Source organism: Pseudopipra pipra, chromosome 5 (assembly GCF_036250125.1).
Source record: "Pseudopipra pipra isolate bDixPip1 chromosome 5, bDixPip1.hap1, whole genome shotgun sequence".
NCBI lineage: Eukaryota > Metazoa > Chordata > Aves > Passeriformes > Pipridae > Pseudopipra > Pseudopipra pipra.
In genome coordinates, this window is record NC_087553.1 from 72,240,046 (window position 1) to 72,259,549 (window position 19,504).

The 19,504-nt window shown below is 42.4% G+C and overlaps 1 protein-coding gene across 1 annotated transcript; it reads left to right on the plus strand.

Annotated features, from left to right (window-relative positions):
* Positions 1–364: 364 nt before the first annotated feature.
* LOC135415050 (interleukin-2 receptor subunit alpha-like) lies at positions 365–18,266 on the plus strand. Its single transcript, XM_064656571.1, has 8 exons — positions 365–718; positions 2,423–2,971; positions 11,640–11,825; positions 12,040–12,162; positions 12,815–13,042; positions 14,984–15,031; positions 15,866–15,929; positions 17,223–18,266. Exons 2-7 carry the CDS (start codon positions 2,896–2,898, stop codon positions 15,907–15,909), a joined length of 705 nt encoding a protein of 234 aa, XP_064512641.1. The 5' UTR covers positions 365–718; positions 2,423–2,895; the 3' UTR covers positions 15,910–15,929; positions 17,223–18,266.
* The last annotated feature ends 1,238 nt before the right edge of the window (positions 18,267–19,504 follow it).

The following is a 19,504-nucleotide window of genomic DNA, read 5'->3' on the forward strand; positions in this document are numbered from 1 at the left end:
AAGGGCCCTGTGTGTGGCCCTTGTGCATCCTGTGAGTCTACAACCACCATTACCATAATTTTAAGGACATATAAGCAATACTGATCACAGAGTTTATTTAGCTATTAAAGCCACCCCCAGACTCTTCCCTAGGAAGCTCGGTATAAAATGTTATTCCCTTGAATAGAATATTTGTGTAAGAGTGATTCACATAAAAAAAAAAGTAGAAGAAAACACAAAGCTTGTTTATTTTAGTGAATTATGTGAATGTTTATCACTTCTTTGAACTGAGAAGAGCTGCAGTAAGATCACAGTGTTGTCTTTTCTTCAAGCTGGCTTAGAAACCAGTTTAAAGAAAGGACAGACCCCCAGACCAAATGAGTTTTAAAAGCACTTGCAGGATTTCAAAAGGCCCTTGTTAAACCTAGGCCAAAAAAAGCTGGAGCTGTGAGCTGTGCCTGTGGTTTGCTCCCTGACAACTCCATTTGTGCATCTTTTGTGGTCTTGTGGCACTGAACAAAAATAATCTTTATGATCTTGTCTGTGGTGGCCTGAGCTACGTGAGAGGCGCCTTTCCTCCCAGTCTCTGCTGAAACAGAGAACTTCTCCCAGCAGCAAAACTCTGGTGATCAACGGACAAAAGTCAATGAGCAACGGAGACAGCAGCACCTTCTTTTCCTCCTACACCTTCCGAGATCTCAAGATGCTTTTTTTTGTGTTTCCCTCCACCACTTTCCAGGTATCCACTGAGTTTTCACAGTCCATCCCCTCCTTTATTGCCACACCTAATTCTTTTGCTAATATCTCATGTTTATCATCTAAATTATAATGCCAGTTATGATTTTTTTCTCATAAGCCCTGTTTTTTTCTGTGCCTGGATACCTTTCCCCTTTGCTGGGTCCCTCTGTTCTCACCCTGCCCTTCTCTACCTCGCTCTGTTTTGGGTCAGTTCCTTACAGAAGCACCACCGTTTTTTTTCCTGGAATCGTTTAGCAAACTGACCTATTTCACAAAGCTGACCTGACTAATACCTCTCACAAGCCATAACCGTTTTTTTCTGACCTTTAAAGGGCTTAAACGCCGAGTTATGGATCTTTCTTATGCAAACTGTGTTTGCAGCAATTAGCCACCTGGGGTCACCGTTCCTTCCAGTACAACTCACATTTCATGTTCAGACCTGGATAAAAACTCACCCTTTCTAACCAAACGTAAATGGCTATTACCCACCTACACTGAGATTTGCAGCTTGAAAGCAAATGGCTACATGAAAGATTGAACTAAAGGACTGCAGAAAAGGTCCCCTATCTCTGTCTTCATCATGCAAACAGGTACGGAAAATTAAATGGTTTGGCCAGGCAAGAAATAGAAGCAGTTGTTGTGGAGTAAATCCCTGCACATCCAAAGAACAGACCCCATGTTTAGTGAGGAAAGGAAAAATTGTGTTTAAAAGTTAAGGATTTCTTTCTGGGCAACATAACAAACATGTTTTACCCTCCCAGATGGCCACAGAGTTCAGGCAGGTAGAGAACTGGAGACTAAGACTAAGACTTTCAGACATATTTTTCAGGAGTAAAACTCTCTAAATCCTTCAGTGGGCTTTGGCATGAGCTTTTCTTGTTATACTGTTAAATAGGGAAGATGATTTGATATTAAATCAAGGGCAGTAAATATCTGTGGAGCACAAAGCAGCCCTGGGGTGAGCAGAGCATTTTACCCACAGCAGTTGCTTCAGAAGGTTTGCTTGTTCTCCCTGCCCTGTTGCATGTGGATTTGGGAGGTAATCTCCTGACCAAAGCCTCATAGCTGACAAACCCCCCAAGAGGACTTGTCACCTGCATCAGTGAAGCTGCACAAAATCTTTCATGAAAAGGGCAAAGGGAGATTCATCCAGAGAGAGGTAGGAGATTGACGGACGCAGCTGTAGCAGCATTTAAAAATGTTTCACATCAATTTCTTAGCATGCCTGTTAAGAAGATTTAATTTATTAAGGATTTATAAGGCAGAAGTAAAGGCCTAGCATGTAGTAATCATGATAGAATACCACAGTTAGTTTAAATCTGCTTTTACCATAGTCTATCCCAATTACTTCTCTAGATACTAACAAGAAATAATTTCTGTGGAAGTGGCTAAAAAGAACCTACATAAAGTCTGATACTTCCTTGATCATTTCCAGCTTTTCACTGACATTTGGAAGAATTTCACTGAAGCATTTCACATGCAGATAATTTAGGAACAAGGCAAAACCTTTCTCTACCTACCAGCCTCATCCTCATGGGGTTTTTTGCTTGTTTGATCAAACCATCCATCCTTCAGAACCTCAGCTGTGATTCAGAGAAACTGTAAACATGCTTACAACAAAAATAAACACAATATGGCTTTATCATCATAAGCAGAAGACCTCCAAAAAGCCAAAAATATAGCCCATGGAACCATTCCTTTGTAGACAGAGCCCACAGGTGGTGCCTGAGGTCCATCATCGTACACCTATCAGACAACTATTCCACAGCGATGGTCCCTCTCCAATATCCATCCAGCCACAGATTTGGAGTTGAGTGCCTGCACAAACCTACCAAAATCTTACCCCTTTCTACTGACCTCAGCTGTAGTGAAACAGCTCTGGAGTCAGCAGCTCTGATGTGTCAAACCACTTCCTACTCGCGATGGCACGCTCCGCCACGCCGAGCATGAAGCTTGATTTCCTGGATAAAAGCTACTAATACCTGAACAGAAAGCAGCCTTTATTCTCTCCCGTGGAGCCAGACAGCAAAACAACTATTTTCTGACCAAAGTCCTCCCTGCACACATGGGGTGATGCTCCCCACTGCTCTAACCATGCAGTGACTGGCTCCTCAGCTTGGTTGGCAGCAGCTCATCGCTTCTGAGGAACTTCACCGTCCTCAGCGGTGCAGGGAAGAGATGTGGACAAGCCCCATGGAGCTCAAGTGCCTTTTGATGTGGCTCTTGTTTGGATTCATCAAGGGGAACAAGCGAGGTAAAAGACTATTTTTGCCTCTTGGGGAGGGAAAATGTGATTTGGGTTTCTTTGTGGGGGTGTTGGAGGATGTTCGCAACATCCCGACCTCTTTCAGCTAAGGAAAGATGTTTAGACCTTAAGGAATTTATTATTCTAAGGAAATGAGAGAAATGGGGTTTGTGGCCACAAACCATTAACTGCAGAAAATCCAGAGCTTTACAGGATATTTTTCATCTGAGTAATGTATGTATCCTCCAACTCATCATTGGAACAGTGGGCAGATCAAAGCAGCCTTGGGTAGCTCTTTGAATTTGCTTTTTCCATTTTGCTTGTAAATTCAGCAAATATAAAAATAGACACTGAAATGTCAGTACCTCTGTAGGTAAAATTGATGGCAATGCTATTAGTTAAAGGGCACCATCCAAATTTGCTACAGGTACTACAGATATGAAATATTTTTCAGCCATGCCTCCCAACCAGTAGCACCTATAAACTGTGAATGGAGGCAGCTAATTCATTCAGCTTAATTTTACACATTTATAAATGGTGATACTGCTTATATTTGGCTTGTTTGTTGTGACAGGTGTGTACATTGAGAAACAGTCTGGTGATATATATTAGTGTATTTGAATTTTGTTCAAAGGGGGAAAGAAAAGTCTTCCATTCTCAGTGCTCCATAAAAGTGATATTTCCTGCATATTCTGTGATTCTATGATGATGGTGTCCAGGTTGAGAGGTATGAGCACATACAGCCTAAGGCAGGTTCTCAGATATGCTGGTGCTGTAACTGCTGATGGATCATCTTTAGCAGGGCTGGGAATTTTACTCGGGGCTTGCCATCCCAAGGGAAGAGTGTGTTACTAACGACTAAACTCATTAATGCAGGAAGGACCTTCACAAACATTTAACCCCCAGGTGATTTTTTTTTTTTTGTCATTGAAGTGTTTTGCCAGTAAATGCTGTACCTTCTCCTTCACGGGGCATTTTCCCTGGCAAATGAAGTGCCAGTGCCCACGGCAAGTGTTTCAGGGAGTGCAGGAGCATCACTGCGAGACGCTCAGCCAGAGATGCGTCAGTAGGATCAGTTCTGGGATGAGTCAGGTTCCCCAGATCACATTTTCTGTATTACTGTGCCTGGAACATGTTGTGAAATTTCCTGCTGGCAAGTCTCGTTTATCAGAAATCTTTCTGGTTTTTTTGAAAAAAAAAAATAAAAAATAGAGGGGTGTTAGAGCAGTTGCATTTTATGCTGTTTGATGTGATTTAATTTGCTGGTGAATGAATAAATGCAGAGCATTGCATTCTTCACTGTATTACTAAGCTCTTCTTTCCTCAGCTTCCTGTGTTTATTTTCAATGTCCCTCTCAATGTTTAAACATAATATTTATATATATATTTGTAATTATAGAATATATATATATATGTGTATTTATATAGGTATCTCCCTGCAAATAATATGCTGTTAGAAATACCACCTTTTACCAATTAAGGGTTTTTAATTGTAGAGACACCTGAGGTATTGTGGCTGTAAGACCTGTTGTTTTTAATTCCTTAGGAGGATCAACAAGGAGACCTGGGAACAGATATAAGCAAAGTAAAAGGAATAGGCTGGCTCAAAGTGGTCAAAAATCAACCATGTCTCAGCACATATAGTGCTTTTCTTATTATTTTGCCTCTGTCTTTTCAGCTCATCCCAGCATTGCATGTTCAAGTTTGTAAATAGATCCTGCCCTAAACATTGTTTGGCAAAATCCACTACCAGGAATAAGCATAATTAGAGGAAAAAGAATATAAAAAGCCCTTTTTTTACAGAACAATTTCACCAATAGATCTCAAAGTGCTTTGAAAAGGCAAAGTTCTCTGACAAAAAAGTAGGAAAACTAAGGTGTGGGATGATAATTCATTTAATAAAAATTAAACTATTCCTTAGTGTTAAAGAGAAGAGAAATGCCGACTTTCTTGTGAAGATCATCACATTTATCTCCTTTACTCTGCACAGCAGCAATACCTAGAAGCTGCAGGCATGGATTAGGCTTGAAGCAAGGATCGAACACAAGGTAAAATCTGGTCTGTGCTCCTACAACCTTTCCATCTTGCTGTTCATCTCACAGGAATACACTGAATAGATTTGCAAGTTAAACCTGGAAAGGATTAAAACTCACAAAAGAAAGAATTTCATTCAAGTGAATTTCATTCACACAAGATGGGTACCAGATCTCTGTCATTTAAATGAGAGGAATTTCTTTTCCATTATACTTGCACATTAGTGCTGGCTCCCATGGATTTGAAATGCAATGCAGAATACATTAAAGTTGTCAAACATGTACAAGTGTTTCTTGTAAGGTCAACCAGAGAAAAAACCTTTATAAACCTTTCAGCCACAGTGGCCCTCAGCAGCAAAATGCCCAATATACAGCCTCAATAAAAAACAAAGGTTAAAAAAAATTGTTAAATATTGTGATGCTACTGAGGACAAGCAGGTATTACAGAGAGAGATCCTGCAGTATTCACTTCTTCCTTCATCTGGAGAAATTCTCTTCCCACCTCATCAGAGATGAGATGTTATGTCCCTTCCTTTTATTGCAGAAAAAAATCCACTCTTTATCTACTTCTAGAAAACCACTGCTTTTGACTTTGCTTGCTATTGCCTTCAGAGTGTTGCAATTTTTTTCTCCCTGCTTTCTTTCTCAATGTACAGCTTTGTTTCTCCTGTTTTCCCTGTTGCATTAAAAGCCCAGCTTTTGGATATTTTCTACCGATATTTTGCATTCCCTGACCCTGGTCCTGAATCTTGGAACAGCCTGGATTACTGAGTCTCTGCTCCGTCTCCTCCATGCTTCTCCAAAACTCACAATCCCAAAATCCTTCCATGGCTTTCCTCACTTGACTCCCTGTTCCTCAGCCCTGCCAGGGTAGCAGCACTCTGTCATCTGCTGATTTTTCTTTATGTTCTTGATTTGTAAAGCCCTCAGATAAAGAATATACAGAATATACTTTCCCTTGTTATGTGGGAAAGTATTTCTTGCAAGGCCAGAAAAATCATCTACATGTACAGAATATTTCCATCTTCAGAGCTTCAGTGAAAAGCTCCATAACAATGCTAAGTCCAAAAGTCAAATGAGGTGAAATCAAAAGAGCTCCACCAGACCATTTTTTCACTGTTACCCAAGACAGGGAGACACACTTGTCAGACCATTCAATTATTTTCAGAGAGGATATTCTCTGCTGTCCTTTCAGTCCTACAAAAGGCAAGACTGAGAAAGTTCCAGGCCAAGAAAAGAATCTGAATCTCTGCTGCTGCTTAAAAAAACAATTTTCTTTCTCAGTAATTTGTTTTTCCTTTTAGACGAAGACAATAAAGGCATGGGTTTTACTGAGGTAGCAGATTTAAGCGAAAATGTAGCCAAATCTATTCAAACCCCAAATGCTGCACACCAAGACAAGGCTTTCATGTATGATATTCTCAAAACCTGACTCTGTGTTCTGCTACCAAACCATGTGCCGTGGTTCCCTTTAAAGAGTTTGATCTCTGTGGCTTCACCACAGAGCCAAGGACGTTATAAACACACAGAAACAAACACAAATGTTCCCCATTCTTCGCTTAGTACATTTTCTGTGCAGCACTCCATGCTCAGGCTACTTTTTCTCCCTCTCCCTGCTTTAGAAAGCACTCTCCCTCTGTCCTAATGCTCTTTCAATTCCACATTTTCAGTCCAAGTCCGCAGCTTGGCCTCCCTGATAGGGCAGGAGTGAGATTCATCAATGCATTAGGTAAATGACCCTAATTATCAATGTGAGCATGTAAGAGGGTTCTTCCACCACTGCAGCTGATAAAAACAGAGAAGCACCTTTAAGCTTTGCTTTAGAGAAGTTAAATTAGGTGTCTGCTGTCTTCTAGAGAGGTCTACCCAGCTCCACTTCTTACAGAAGGTGCTAAGAAGGCAGATTCCTGAGGCTAAATTATGCTTAGCATGAGAAAGCCTAATCCACTGTCCAACCAACTCTGGCCTTGGTGTATATGGAATTGTTTTTTGCATTAGATTCCACTGCCTGGGTCAGTGGCAAACAGCTGGTCAGCATGATGAAGCCAGGAGATAATATAAGTGCATTTCTCCCAAATCTAGTTTTCTGTGGTCCTACAAGAAGTTAATGGACAGCTCCTGCTGGCTTATATTCCAGTTTATTTTATACTACCTTTCCAACAGAGACATTTGTACAGCAAACTCATCAGGCACTGAACTGCCTAGTCCTTAAGATAGGACGTGCCTCCTCTCCACTGTTGGGAATATTCAAACCCACCTCCTGCCTTATAAAGCTGATCTCTCCTCCCTCACTCTTTGCATTAAAACTTGTGCCTGGTCAAATGATTTTATAAGATAACATCTGTGTAATCTAATGTATAGCTAATTAAAATCCCACAGACAAATTACCATAAACTTGAGGTCTGCACTCTAGCCCCACAGCTGGCATCTATTCCCAGCTTACAAATCCACATAAACAGTAAATGACATTAATAGGAGGGGAAAGAATCCTGCAGAGCTGAGGCTTGCTTGTTAACAGACCCTTGGGGAGTAAGTTTTGAAGTTAGAAAAATTTCATTACCATTTCGGTCCAGTTGTCAGTATCGATTCCTTCTCTTCACTCACACCAGTTTCATCTTCAAGAGGCCATTTAGAGAGCACACAGTTTCACACAGCACATGAATCCTCAGGGCTGCTCTGCCTCTACAGACACATCTGGGGAAATATCTTCATTTTGGCCTCGTTTGATTTCTTGCTCTCTCTGGGGAGAGGTGCTTTTCCTCTCTGAACTGGGCAGGTGTGAGAAGTGCCTGGTTTCTTCCACTGCTTCTGCCCAAATCTTCAGAACATCCAGTTTCCTACTGATCCTGTCTTACTGCCTTCGTATTTAGGGGAAAATCATCCTATTTCTGCACCTTGACATTTTAATTTCACGTCAGAATAATGTCAGTGCTGGTGACACACAGCCACGTGACAGAGGAAATTCTGAGTTCAGGTTATCGTGGTGTGACTCACTGTCTGTGTTTTACCTAATGCTAAAAATACCTGGTACAAAATTTTCCCTGTTCACTTCTCACGGACAAAAGGTGTTGTTCTGATGCCTCATCTGTCACTGCTCTGCCAACTCAGACATGAAAAAAGTAGGCAGGAGAGCTTCATAAATCCTAATATTAAGAGCAGTTTTGTGGTTGGGTCCGTAACATACGTGAATGGGAATCGTCAGGGAAGAAATGAAAGTGCTGAAAGAACTAATGCTGATGTAGCTACTGGGTTTCTTTCCCTCCACTAAGTCCTGTGTGATACCAGACAGCTGATGTGGATGTCGAGGGGCTCTGAAACACCTCAAATAGCATCAGGCTTCTTAGCTTAAGCAGGGATAGCAGGAATCCCACCTATGTTTTGGCTCAGATGACAAGGCTTGCAGGTCTCAAAAAACTTATCAACTTCTCTAACCCCCAGGAGAGGCAAAAATACTTTTTATGTTTCATGGATGTCTATTGTCTGAATTCACTATTGTCTGACTTCTCCTTCTAATTCCAAGGGTTTGTCTCCATCTACTTCATGATTATAATTGAAACCATCTCCAGAATTTCCAGAATTGCTGTAAGCACTAAAAATCCACTAATATGGGGAGAAACAGAAATTCCCCTCTGCCTCAGGAGAGCTACGTGTTTTCACAATTCTGCAGCTGATAGAAGGGGTAAATCCCATGAATACAATTACATCAACCTCTCTGGTCCATTCAGTACCTCTAAGTTCAGAGAAATGCATTCCCAGGGTACTTTTGGAGAGTGGGAGATGAGAATGGTAGGTAGAGAGATGATGAATCTTGTGAATTAAGGAAAGGGAGAACAGTGGACATTGGGATTGAAAGAGAAAAAAATAGTGACACTGAACACCTCACCATGGGGATGAAAAATTAGAATACGTGGGCAGGGAAAATGAGGAAGCAAACAGAACCTCAAGAGCTATGAAGGCTATGTGGGGGGCAGTATTTTAAACCAATACTAGCAGGAGTCCAGCCCTGGAGCAGCTCTGTTGGATGCAGAACCCAGTGAAAGCTGGGCTGTGCAAAACTGAGCCACCACAGGCTGCGAGGCAGGCTCTGCCCAGGTTTGCTGGCTTTTTGTAAGATGAATATCTTTGTATCACACCAACTCAAACAAATGGACAGACTAATTCCCAACCAGGTGCAAAACAGCAAAAAAAAGAGCAAAGTTAATTTCCCCTAAAAATCAAAATTCTAGTGAAGGAGTAAATTTATACTGCCATTCCCTAGTTCCCTGCCTTCTTCCCATTCCTTGGCTCTTTTACCACCCACACAGCAAGGATGGTGATTTTTTTAGGAGCAAACCATGCAGTTTCCTTGGGCACAAGGATGGAATGAAGTTTTAGGCATGCTTCACTCCAGAGATCATCCTGTGTAGGGAATATGATCCAAGACTTCACCAGGTCTGCTTCCTCTCTGCACAGTCTTCCCATATTGTACCAGGAGGTCCCATGGCATGAAACACAAGAAAGACATTGATGGGCTGGAGCATGTCCAGAGAAGGGCAATGGAGCTGGGGAAGGGTCTGGAGCACAAGTCTGATGAGAAGTGTCTGAGGGAGCTGGGGGGGGCTCAGCCTGGAGAAAAGGAGGCTCAGGGTGGACCTTATCACTTCAACCTGACAGGAGGTTGTACAGGTTGCATGTTGAGTGCCTACCTGTTCTCGAAAGATGAGTAGAAGACCACTTAAAGATAAGCACATCTGAAGATATATGATACTTTGGGACAGTGAAGAGCAATAATGGCAATGGGTATCTTGCAATATCCATATTATTCATGCACAGCTCCTCCCAGTGTGAAGACTGGTACAGCAAAAACCCCAAAAGCTGGTGACTTTGATATCAAACACATTGGTGAGGAGCAATAGCATGTGAAGAGAGCCCAATGTTTTGAAAGGTTATGATGGTTGCTAAGGAGAAGATTCTTGAAAGTGAAAGCAAAATATTTGACGTGAGAGTGAAGCAGATAGAACTCAAAGGGAGGCAAGAAGAAGGTCACAATGAGATCTAGGAAATTAATCTATCAAAATTCTTTCTGAATCAGAGACAGAAATATGGTAAAGGCCAAAGAAGTAGATGCTGCAGCTATTTAGCTGTGAGAAGAGGGTTTTTTGAGTGATGTGGATGGCATTAAAAGGCTGGATCCTAGGAAGGTTGCAATGTGGGTGAGCTGATCCAGCCTGGTGGGCTTTGCTCGCCGTCTCCCATGTGCACCATTTCTGCACAGTCCTTGTCTGATGTGTGCAAGTTCAGAAGAACCCAACTTCATTTGATCATCAACTAAAACAGTGTTTGCCCTTTATGATGAGTAGGTTAAATGTTGTGGGTTTTCTTAAGAAGACACTAATGAGTTGTAGGTTTGACTGCCTTGTGCTGAGATTCACATCTGCAGTCTGCTTCAAAGAGGCTTTTGAAGTCTTGAGGGAAACATGCTTTTAGCTTTCAGGGAAAGTGAGAGTACATGATCTCAACTTGCTGCTAATCTGATAACTCTTTAATTTTAATCACCCTGACAGTCTGTGGTAAACCATGTGGTTAACTATTTCGCGTGCAGTTGCTTCTCTCAAAGCCACAGTCTGATGTAGTTTACAAAGCGAATCCTTTGATAGCACGAAGATACAAGGGGATTAAAACATCCCTTATGCAGATTAGTTTTTAAGCTGCTCACGTGTTTTTCACTGCTGCCTTCTTCAAACTTTGTGACTTTTACTAAAGCAGCAAGATAATGAAAAGTAAAAAGGGCAGAAAAGATCAAAGCGAGGAAATGAGAGAAAAGGGCATTGCAGGGCTGGGGCTGGGAGCTGCAGGTTCAGTTGCTGTTGGTCTTTCAAGGAGAAGGCACTTTGGGAATCAAGGGCAGACTCCAGATGACGAAGAGCTATCAGGGATTCAGGAACCTTTCACAGTCATTCTCAGTGGTTGCTAAGGCTGCATTAATTACGGCTGCAGAAAATGTGAGGACAAGATGACTAAGAAATTTTACTCATATTAGCTGTTACTATAATGCATAAGCATAAAGGGCCACAGATCATGCACCCAAAGATGCAGAGTGCCGGCTCTATTGCAACCAGCCTATCTTATCTTATAATTTCTCAGCCTTTAGTCCTTAAATAATCATTAAGTACTGCTTTTATCAACTTCTGGGTCTCCAACTCAGATTCAGTGGGCTTTTCAAGTGCACTGAAATGATCTAACTTAATTCATTCCAACTTATTGAGAAGTGTATTTAGAAGTGATTTGCTGATGACACAACACTTCATGTCCTTGTTTTGGGACACATATTTAGGTTTGCAAACTTATTTCACAGTAAGCTGCTCTTTGGTGTACTCAGACAGAACTGTGAGTCTACACCCATTCCCAGGATTTGCTTATAGATGATTGCAACTTTTAGTGACTTAGTTTGGTTCATTGTTCCTCACTCCATAGGCTCAGGGCTGCACACTCTGGTCCCACTAACTGCTCTCCAATATGATTGTGTACAGCTTCATCAAGAAAATGTTGGTAGTGTTTCGTGTTGCCCATCTGCTGGACATGTCTGGTATTGAGAAGAGAGAAAGATGTGAGATGGATAAAGTAGAATGACAGGCTGTCCTGATTCTTGGGCTTTCCGTTTGCAGAAGGTTGCCCAGATCCTCCAAGGATTGAATTTGCTGATGTTACTGCTGAAATGTATGTCCCAGGGACCAAGATGTACTATGTATGTGACAGTGGCTATGACAGAAAAAGTGGCCATCACCCAGGAATTCAGTGTAACAGTGGACAGCAGGGTGCCTTTTGGGACTACAGTGGATTTGAATGCATTGGTAAGTGAGTGTTGTCCTTTTTCTATACATGGAGGTGTTTTTCCAGTGCATTAGTTGGTACAAAACACAGCTGGGCATTAACAAATGATCTTTTGTGCTTACCTTTGCAAGTTAGAACTTGAAGCAGTTCCATCCCACCTCTGAAAGTCTGGGTGCTCTGGCTTTGTTCTTCTCTTTGTCCTGCTGTAATTCAGCAAATGTAACTTCTCCTCAGATAAGAACACTCTGCTGTCAACGGGTCCCCCGGCTGAGTTACATTTTAAACAGAAACCAGAGAGTAAAGCACAAAGCCCTGCACCCCAGAAGCAAGAAAACTTTTCAGAGTTTGATCAGAAAGGTAAGTAGGAGCCCATCCATTACTGTGAGACCTTGTAGAGGTGTTTTTCCAATGACTTAGTTAATATAAGACAGAGCTGGGCACCACTCTAACAAATGATCTGAGCTTATCTTTGCAAGTTGGAACTTTAAACAGTTGTATCCCACCCCTCAAAGTTTGGGCGCTCTGGCTTTGCTCTGGTATTCATCCTACTGTAATTCAGCAAGTGTAACTTCTAGCACAGACAAGAAAATTTTGTTGCCAACAGCTCCCACAATGGAGTTAGAATTTACACAGAAGCCAGAAATTAAAACAAGGAGCCTTGCACCCTAGAAGCAAGAAGACTTTTCAGAGTTTGCCCAAAATTGTAAATAAGAGCCCATTCAATAATGTAACACTTCACACTGATTTCCATGGAAGCAGTGTAAGAATGATGAATAATATTTAACTGTTTTGCAGACAGAGGGAAAAAAAACAATTGCTGTAATATCTCGGCCAAGTAAGTGATACGACGTAAGCAAATGAGTATTTTATATCCTAACCAAGAATTAGGAAGGCTTGGTATATCCTGCTTGTCTGTACTTTGTAAGAATGCAAATCATAATTCTCAAGAGCAAAAGCAGGGTGTAAAATCTATCTGCTTTAGCCATGTGCTGCCTTTCTGATCCCACAGATTTTTGTGGTCCCCCCAAGACTGTTCCACATGCCTCCATAAGAGTGAAGAAACCCTATTACATGGGACAAGTGCTACATTTCAAATGCCAGAGTGGTTATGATAAGCGACCCCCCACCTCTGGCACCAGCATGTGCGAGAACATGAACGGCAACATCACCTGGACCCCCCTGGACGTGAGATGTACCAACAACAGCAACACGTGGCCACCACAGAATGCTGAGCCAGGTGAGATGGTTTTTATTGCACCACATCACTGTCATGACCTGTTCATGCAGGGTCCAGACCACCCAACTCAGCATATCAATCCTAGGGAACAACCTGCTGGAGGGTTCAGGATGGAGGGATCAGGTAACTCAGAGCTCTGACATGATGTCATTTCTGACTGCTGGAGATGACACCTCTGGGGAGGACACAGCTGCATCCTGCTTTGTCTTTCATAGTAACTGCAAAATTGCATCTGTGACTGCACTGAGGGTTTGGGGCTCTTCTGGGCATCAAGCAGAACTACTGAAGGTGGACAGACCCAGCTGTGCACACCCTCTACAGTCCACAGGCTTCTATTACCCTCCTCTGGGTCAGTGAAGTGAAATGAATTTTAATGAGGTGGGAGCCAATGCAAGGACAACATGAGAGGACTTTTCCTACCAACAGACTGGAGAGAAAAAAAAAAACAGGTTTCACCAGTACTTTGAGCTTTAAGAGGAAAATAATCTTACAGAACTGTAGATGTCTACCGCATAGGTGCCCACATCTGAGTTGGATTGCCTTTATAACCAACAGAGGGGATAGGTGTTGGTGGCACTCTGTTAGCTGCCCTATTTCACATCTATTTTAGATGAATTATCCCTTGCAAAGGCTTGTTTCTCCCCAGTGACTATAGGTCAGCCTGGAGAACTATCTCAGAGGCCACACAGAACAGTAGGTGAGAGGAATTCCAGCCCTTGTGACCCCACCAGACCATGTGGCAGAGCAGGATGGTTTGGGCAGGTCCTTTTGTTTGCAGAGTGACCTCTCAGGTGACACTTGGCCATTGTTGGCTTTCGTTGCTACTCTGATTGTAAGAATGAATGGCCTGATTCACCTGACACTCTGTTTCAACATTAACCCAGGACTTTCTCCCCTATTTCGTAGATCCCTCTGTTTCCGTGTGGTGCCCAGTTCAGAGTGTTCCAGGTACATCAGTAACAATGTGTTGTCTGGTCTTTCTTCTTCCATCACAACAGTAATATTTTTTCCATTGAGAATTTCACTTGGTACTATCAGGGTGAAAGCACTTCTTGCTGTATGTTGCTAACCCACCAACATACCAGTCCTAGAAAATGATACAGCCTATTGAATGGTCAGAAATTATAAGCATTTTAAAATTACAAATACTTCAGAATTTTAAAATTAGGATTATGAATGAAAAACATGAAACTGGAAAATGAAATAGGCCCTCAGCTTTTAATTCAGCAGAACAATAATTCCAGTTTCCTGCAAAATGCACTCAAACCTAAGCAAGGTCAGGTCCTTGTAATTAGAGCACCAAACATTTATTCCCCTAAAGTGTTGCCTTTCTATTTGTTATGATGTGATATCTTCAGTGAAGCTTGATAAGAAATATCCTCCCCTTTCTCAGTTCTTCCCCCAGCGCTCAGCACAAAGAGATTTATCAACAGACCACTCTTGCAGAACCTCTTGTTAAAAACCTCCATATCTCATACTGGCACAAGTTCAGAGATTCCTTTCAGGGATAAGAGAGAAATCCAATGAATTTTTTACACCAGGGAAGTTCTGGCTTATATTTCTGGGCACAAACATGTCCTGTTTGAAACCATGTTTGCAAATCCTAGCTTGGCACTCTGAAAGTCATCCTTCCCAATCTCATATGAAATAGAGATCTTAGATGGATCCCATTCCAGTTCACTTCATGCCCACCATTAACAGATATCATATCAGCACATATGTTGATATCCAGGCTGGAAACATCTACTGATGGCTGAGAAACAAACATGGCAATTATTAATTCTTCTGTGCAGAGGGGGAGCCATCAGACTCTACCCTCACCACTGCTTTGATGCTGGAGCAAGCTGGTTCTTTGCCTGACTATGTCTTCATCACTGCTCTGATGCTGTTTGTCAGAAGAGAAAATTGACACAAAAATCAAGAACTTCTCTCTCTTCATAGGTTTGGCTCATCCATCCCTTTCCTCCTCAGTGACACTGCCAGTGACAGGTATGTCATTTTGTTAAAGACTTCACTCAATCACCCAGAGCAGTTATTTTGCCTTTCAATTTGCTGTTCTACCAAACAGCTCTATTTCTGTTAGAAAAGCTAGTAGATATACTTCAAGACAAACCTACATCCATGTATTGGGCAAGTTACTAGAGACAGCATAAACAGATTATTTAAGCACTTAAGCTTTTTATAAAGAAGATTTCTTAGGCTCACAAGGGATGTAAAAGAAAACAGATCAACCAAAAGTCTAGTTTTTAAATGAAGCCATTTTCAGATTCTTGTCTGAGACTTTCTGTGAATTCAGTGAATCACTTCAACTGGAAAAAAGCAGGAAAAAAAAGTAAATATTTCAATGATGTGTTCCTTTCACATTTTCAGAGGAATAAAAAAAAAGATGGTCAAACAAAACATTTCCTCACAGCTAAACTGATGCATTTAGATCAGTCTGCAGAGATTTTCTCCTCCCCCTTCCCCATCTTCCATTCAGCCATTAGCCTCTGAAATAGAAATTGTCTCTTACTGTGCCCATGTTCAAGACTTTGCACAAGGGCTCTTGATTCCAGCTGGAGTCTGCCCATGACTGTGGTGCACATTATAATGAGGAGGAATAATGGTGTGACATAAAGGAAGGAAGGATATTGCAAATTACTCCAGAGACCACAACATGAGTAGTCCCTGGCCATTTGGCTGTGGTCAATCTCTAGTTGCCCAAGTCACCTCTGGCTAGGTCCTGTTTGCCCCAGGGAGCAAAGCAATGGGGCAACATGGAAAAATTCTGCAATTGTTAAGATAACACCAGATGCTAACGGTATTGATTTTCTGTTCTAACAGCTATCTGTTTTGTCCTACTTGTCATTCTTGCTGTCTTTGTGTGACTCGCCAAGCAGACAACACGGTAAGTGGGATGGAACGAGGGAAATGTGAAATCTAAACAAAAAATCCCCAGCAGTGGAAGAGTTATTGACAGATCAGCCACCTCCCTATTGCACTGCTTAAATTTCTGAATACCTTCTTTGGTATTAAATAAGTGACCCTGGGTTTTGGGTTGTCTGGTTCAGCTATCAAGCACTGGCACAAGGAAAGGAGGAAGAAGAGTTTTTGAAATCAAAAAACTTTGGAACGGGTTGCCCAGAGAGGTTGTGGGCTCCTCGTACCTGGAAGTGTTCAAGGCCAGGCTGGATGGGGCTCTGAGCAGCCTGGTCTAGTGGAAAGATATCCCTGCCCAAGGCAGGGGGGGTTGGAACTAGACTACCTTTAAAGGTCCCTTCCATCCCAAATCAGTGATTCTATGATTCTAAAAAGCACGCTTTGTCCCATCCAGTGTGAAAGTGAGAATGACAGTTCAAACAATGGGCAGAAAATTAACCCCATGGGGAAATTAGGGCTAATTATGCAAATATGTGGGTTTCAGATAAATTTGCACAGTCAGTCTTTCTCTCCCTGGCTAACTAACCTGTGGGAAGTCTGGGGAGCATCTGCCACCACAACCACGTAATTCTGTTTCCCTCATCCCCCTGATTTCTGAGTCGTGTCATGACAGCTTTGGGCTTCAGACCTGTTTTAGTCTGGCCTCCTGGCTGTTTCTGTTACTACACTGAGATGCACCAAGGCTGTTCCTGTTCACGGGCTCCTCAGCCTTATTAAGCCAAGATGTCCCTATCTGACATTTGAGAATTCTCCTCTTCTCCTCCCTCTTTGCTAATCCTCCTCCCCATTTCTCTTCATGTTCCTTACTAATAACTGGTTGCTCTTCTTCTTAGCTGAATGAGGATTTTTCTTAAAAAGGAGGAAGGGAGGACCTTGTGAAACCACATCAGCAGTGGATTTTTGCCAGTTCACAACAGGATGAAGCCATATAAAGTGAAGACAATATTTTGAAGCATGCTTTAGTGAAGATGGTCAAACATGGCGCAGATTGTAGGATTTTGGGCCATTGTATGATTTCTGAAAATATAGTAAGTTAAAAAGTGTCAAGAATTATCTACATTTTACTGGCCCTGTGGTGGAAGAAGTGATGAAATTGCTGATATCAGACAAGATAGTAACTGAGTAATAAATGAAACTGGAACTGAAATCCTAAGTGGTGTCTTCTGCAAAAAGTACTCTATGGTTTCTCATAGTAAATATAGAAGAAACCATAGAAAACTTACTTCTTCCCTCCTGTAGTAAAGTATTTTTCCCATTGTAGGGAAGACTTCTCAGGGAATTGGGGTATTCAGATGCAAACTTGTGAAGTTGATGACTTGTCACAGAAGAAAACAGGTTGGTGCAGCAACTCCAAGACCACCAGTGGCAAAAGAGGAGGAAACCTGGACACTCAAATCCAGTGTGTGAAGGAGGCAGAAAATATTGCAGCTTAATTCTTGTGGGGATAGAGTGACTTTCCACCTACAGAGTACTGGTCAAAGGAGTGCAACCCATCACTGACAGATGGGGAAAGACCCCTGCCTGAAACTGCTTCCCAAAAACACTTCTCCCTGTCCTGGCATATAGCAGATGCATTGGTAATATAACTGCAGCCCCTCCCAAGCGACCAGGAGTACATATGGGCCACTTGACCAACTGTGTTAGATGGTGGCACTCTCATTTCAGCCCACACAACACCTTCCCCACAAACAGGCCTGCTTTGCTAGTCACCTGATGTCCCCTCCACTCCCTTCCCTACTCAGATGGGTCAAATGCAGTCACACTTTTCTCCTTCTCAAACTGTTCCTCTCGGAAATTAAACCCATTTACCCCCCTGCACACAGGCTGAAAATCTGACTGGATTCACTTATAGTTCACTATATACATGCATTCATCATCATCCCCCTCTTCCCAACTATTTTGGGCTAGTCCCTTCCACAACAGTTACTACATTATTGCTCCAGCTCAGACAAGGATGCTGCAGATTGTGGCAGCTGATTAGTCTGACAGCTCCTTTCGTAGCTGCAGACAGCAAGAGAACCCAGAGCAAAGGCATTTGAGGACAGGCTCAAACACACGCAATACTTGACATGTACTTATAAATTACTGGGAATTGGTGAAGCCTGAATCGTTCTTCTGCCTTTTTTTAGCCACCTCAGCCTGGTAAGACGGGTTTCATCTGGCTGACTGCAAGTGTCTGTATCTGAGGCAGGCAATGGGAAGGAACAAGTCCCTTTAGAGAGCAGTTTGCCTCACCCTATTGCCTAAATATATGTAATAATAAATATGTATTATATATTATAATAATAAATATATTATTATGTAATATATGTATGTGTATATTTCTGTATTAGGCCACGTATACACACAGACACCTATGCACACACAGATATATAGATATAGATATATAGATAAAATTTTTTGTGGTCTACTGTCACCTGTTTCTCTGCATTGACTTGAACGATCCCGGATTGACCAGATTAACTATAAATGCTTATATGTCATATGACAAAAGCCAAATGGTTTATAATTCAGAAGGCATGAGGTCCTGGTGCAGTTTTTTATTTTAAGATAAAATGTATATGTCATTCTTTTACTGGTTTGTATTCCTGTTGACTTATTCTCACTCTATAGCCTTGATATTTATATTTCCCATGGCTTTTTTTATTCCTGTTGGAATAGGACTTATTTATAATACGTCTTTTACCGAGTAAATGCTCAGTCAGGTCGCGGATTGCACTAAGTTGGGTGGGAGTGTTGATCTGCTGGAGGGTGGGAAGGCTCTGCAGAGGGATCTGGACAAGCTGGATCGACAGGCCAAGACTAATTGGACGAGGTTCAACAAGACCAAGGGGCGGGTCCTACACTTCGGCCACAATAACCCTGTGCAGCACTGCAGGCTGGGGACAGAGTGGCTGAAAAGTGGCCCAGTGGAAAAAGACCTGGGGGTGCTGGTCAACAGCAGCTGAACATGAGCCCAGATGTGCCCAGGTGGCCAAGAAGGCCAATGGCATCCTGGCTTGTATCAGCGACAGTGTGACCAGCAGGACCAGGGAAATGATTGTCCCCCTGTATTCGGCACTGGTGAGGCCACACCTCGAGTGCTGTGTCCAGTTCTGGGCCCCTCACTGCAAAAAGGACATTGAGGTGCTGTGGCAAGTCCAGGGAAGGGCAACAAAGCTGGTGAAGTGTTGAGAGGGCATGTCCTGTGAGGAGTTGCTGTGGGAGCTGGGGCTGTTTAGCCTGGAGAAAAGGAGGCTCAGTGGAGACCTTACAGCTCTCTACAACTCCCTGACAGGAGGTTGTATCCAGGTGGGTGTTGACCTCTTCTCCCAGTCAACCAGTGACAGGATGAGAGGACACAGTCTCAAGCTGCCCCAGGGAAGGTTCAGATCGGACCTCAGGAAGAATTTCTTCACAGAAAGGGTGATTAAACACTGGAACAGGCTGCCCAGAGAGGGTGGTGGAGTATTCAAGAAATGACTGGACATGTTACTTAGCGCTGTGGTCTCGTTGACAAGGTGGTGATTGTTCAAAGGTTGGACTTGATCATCTTGGAGGTCT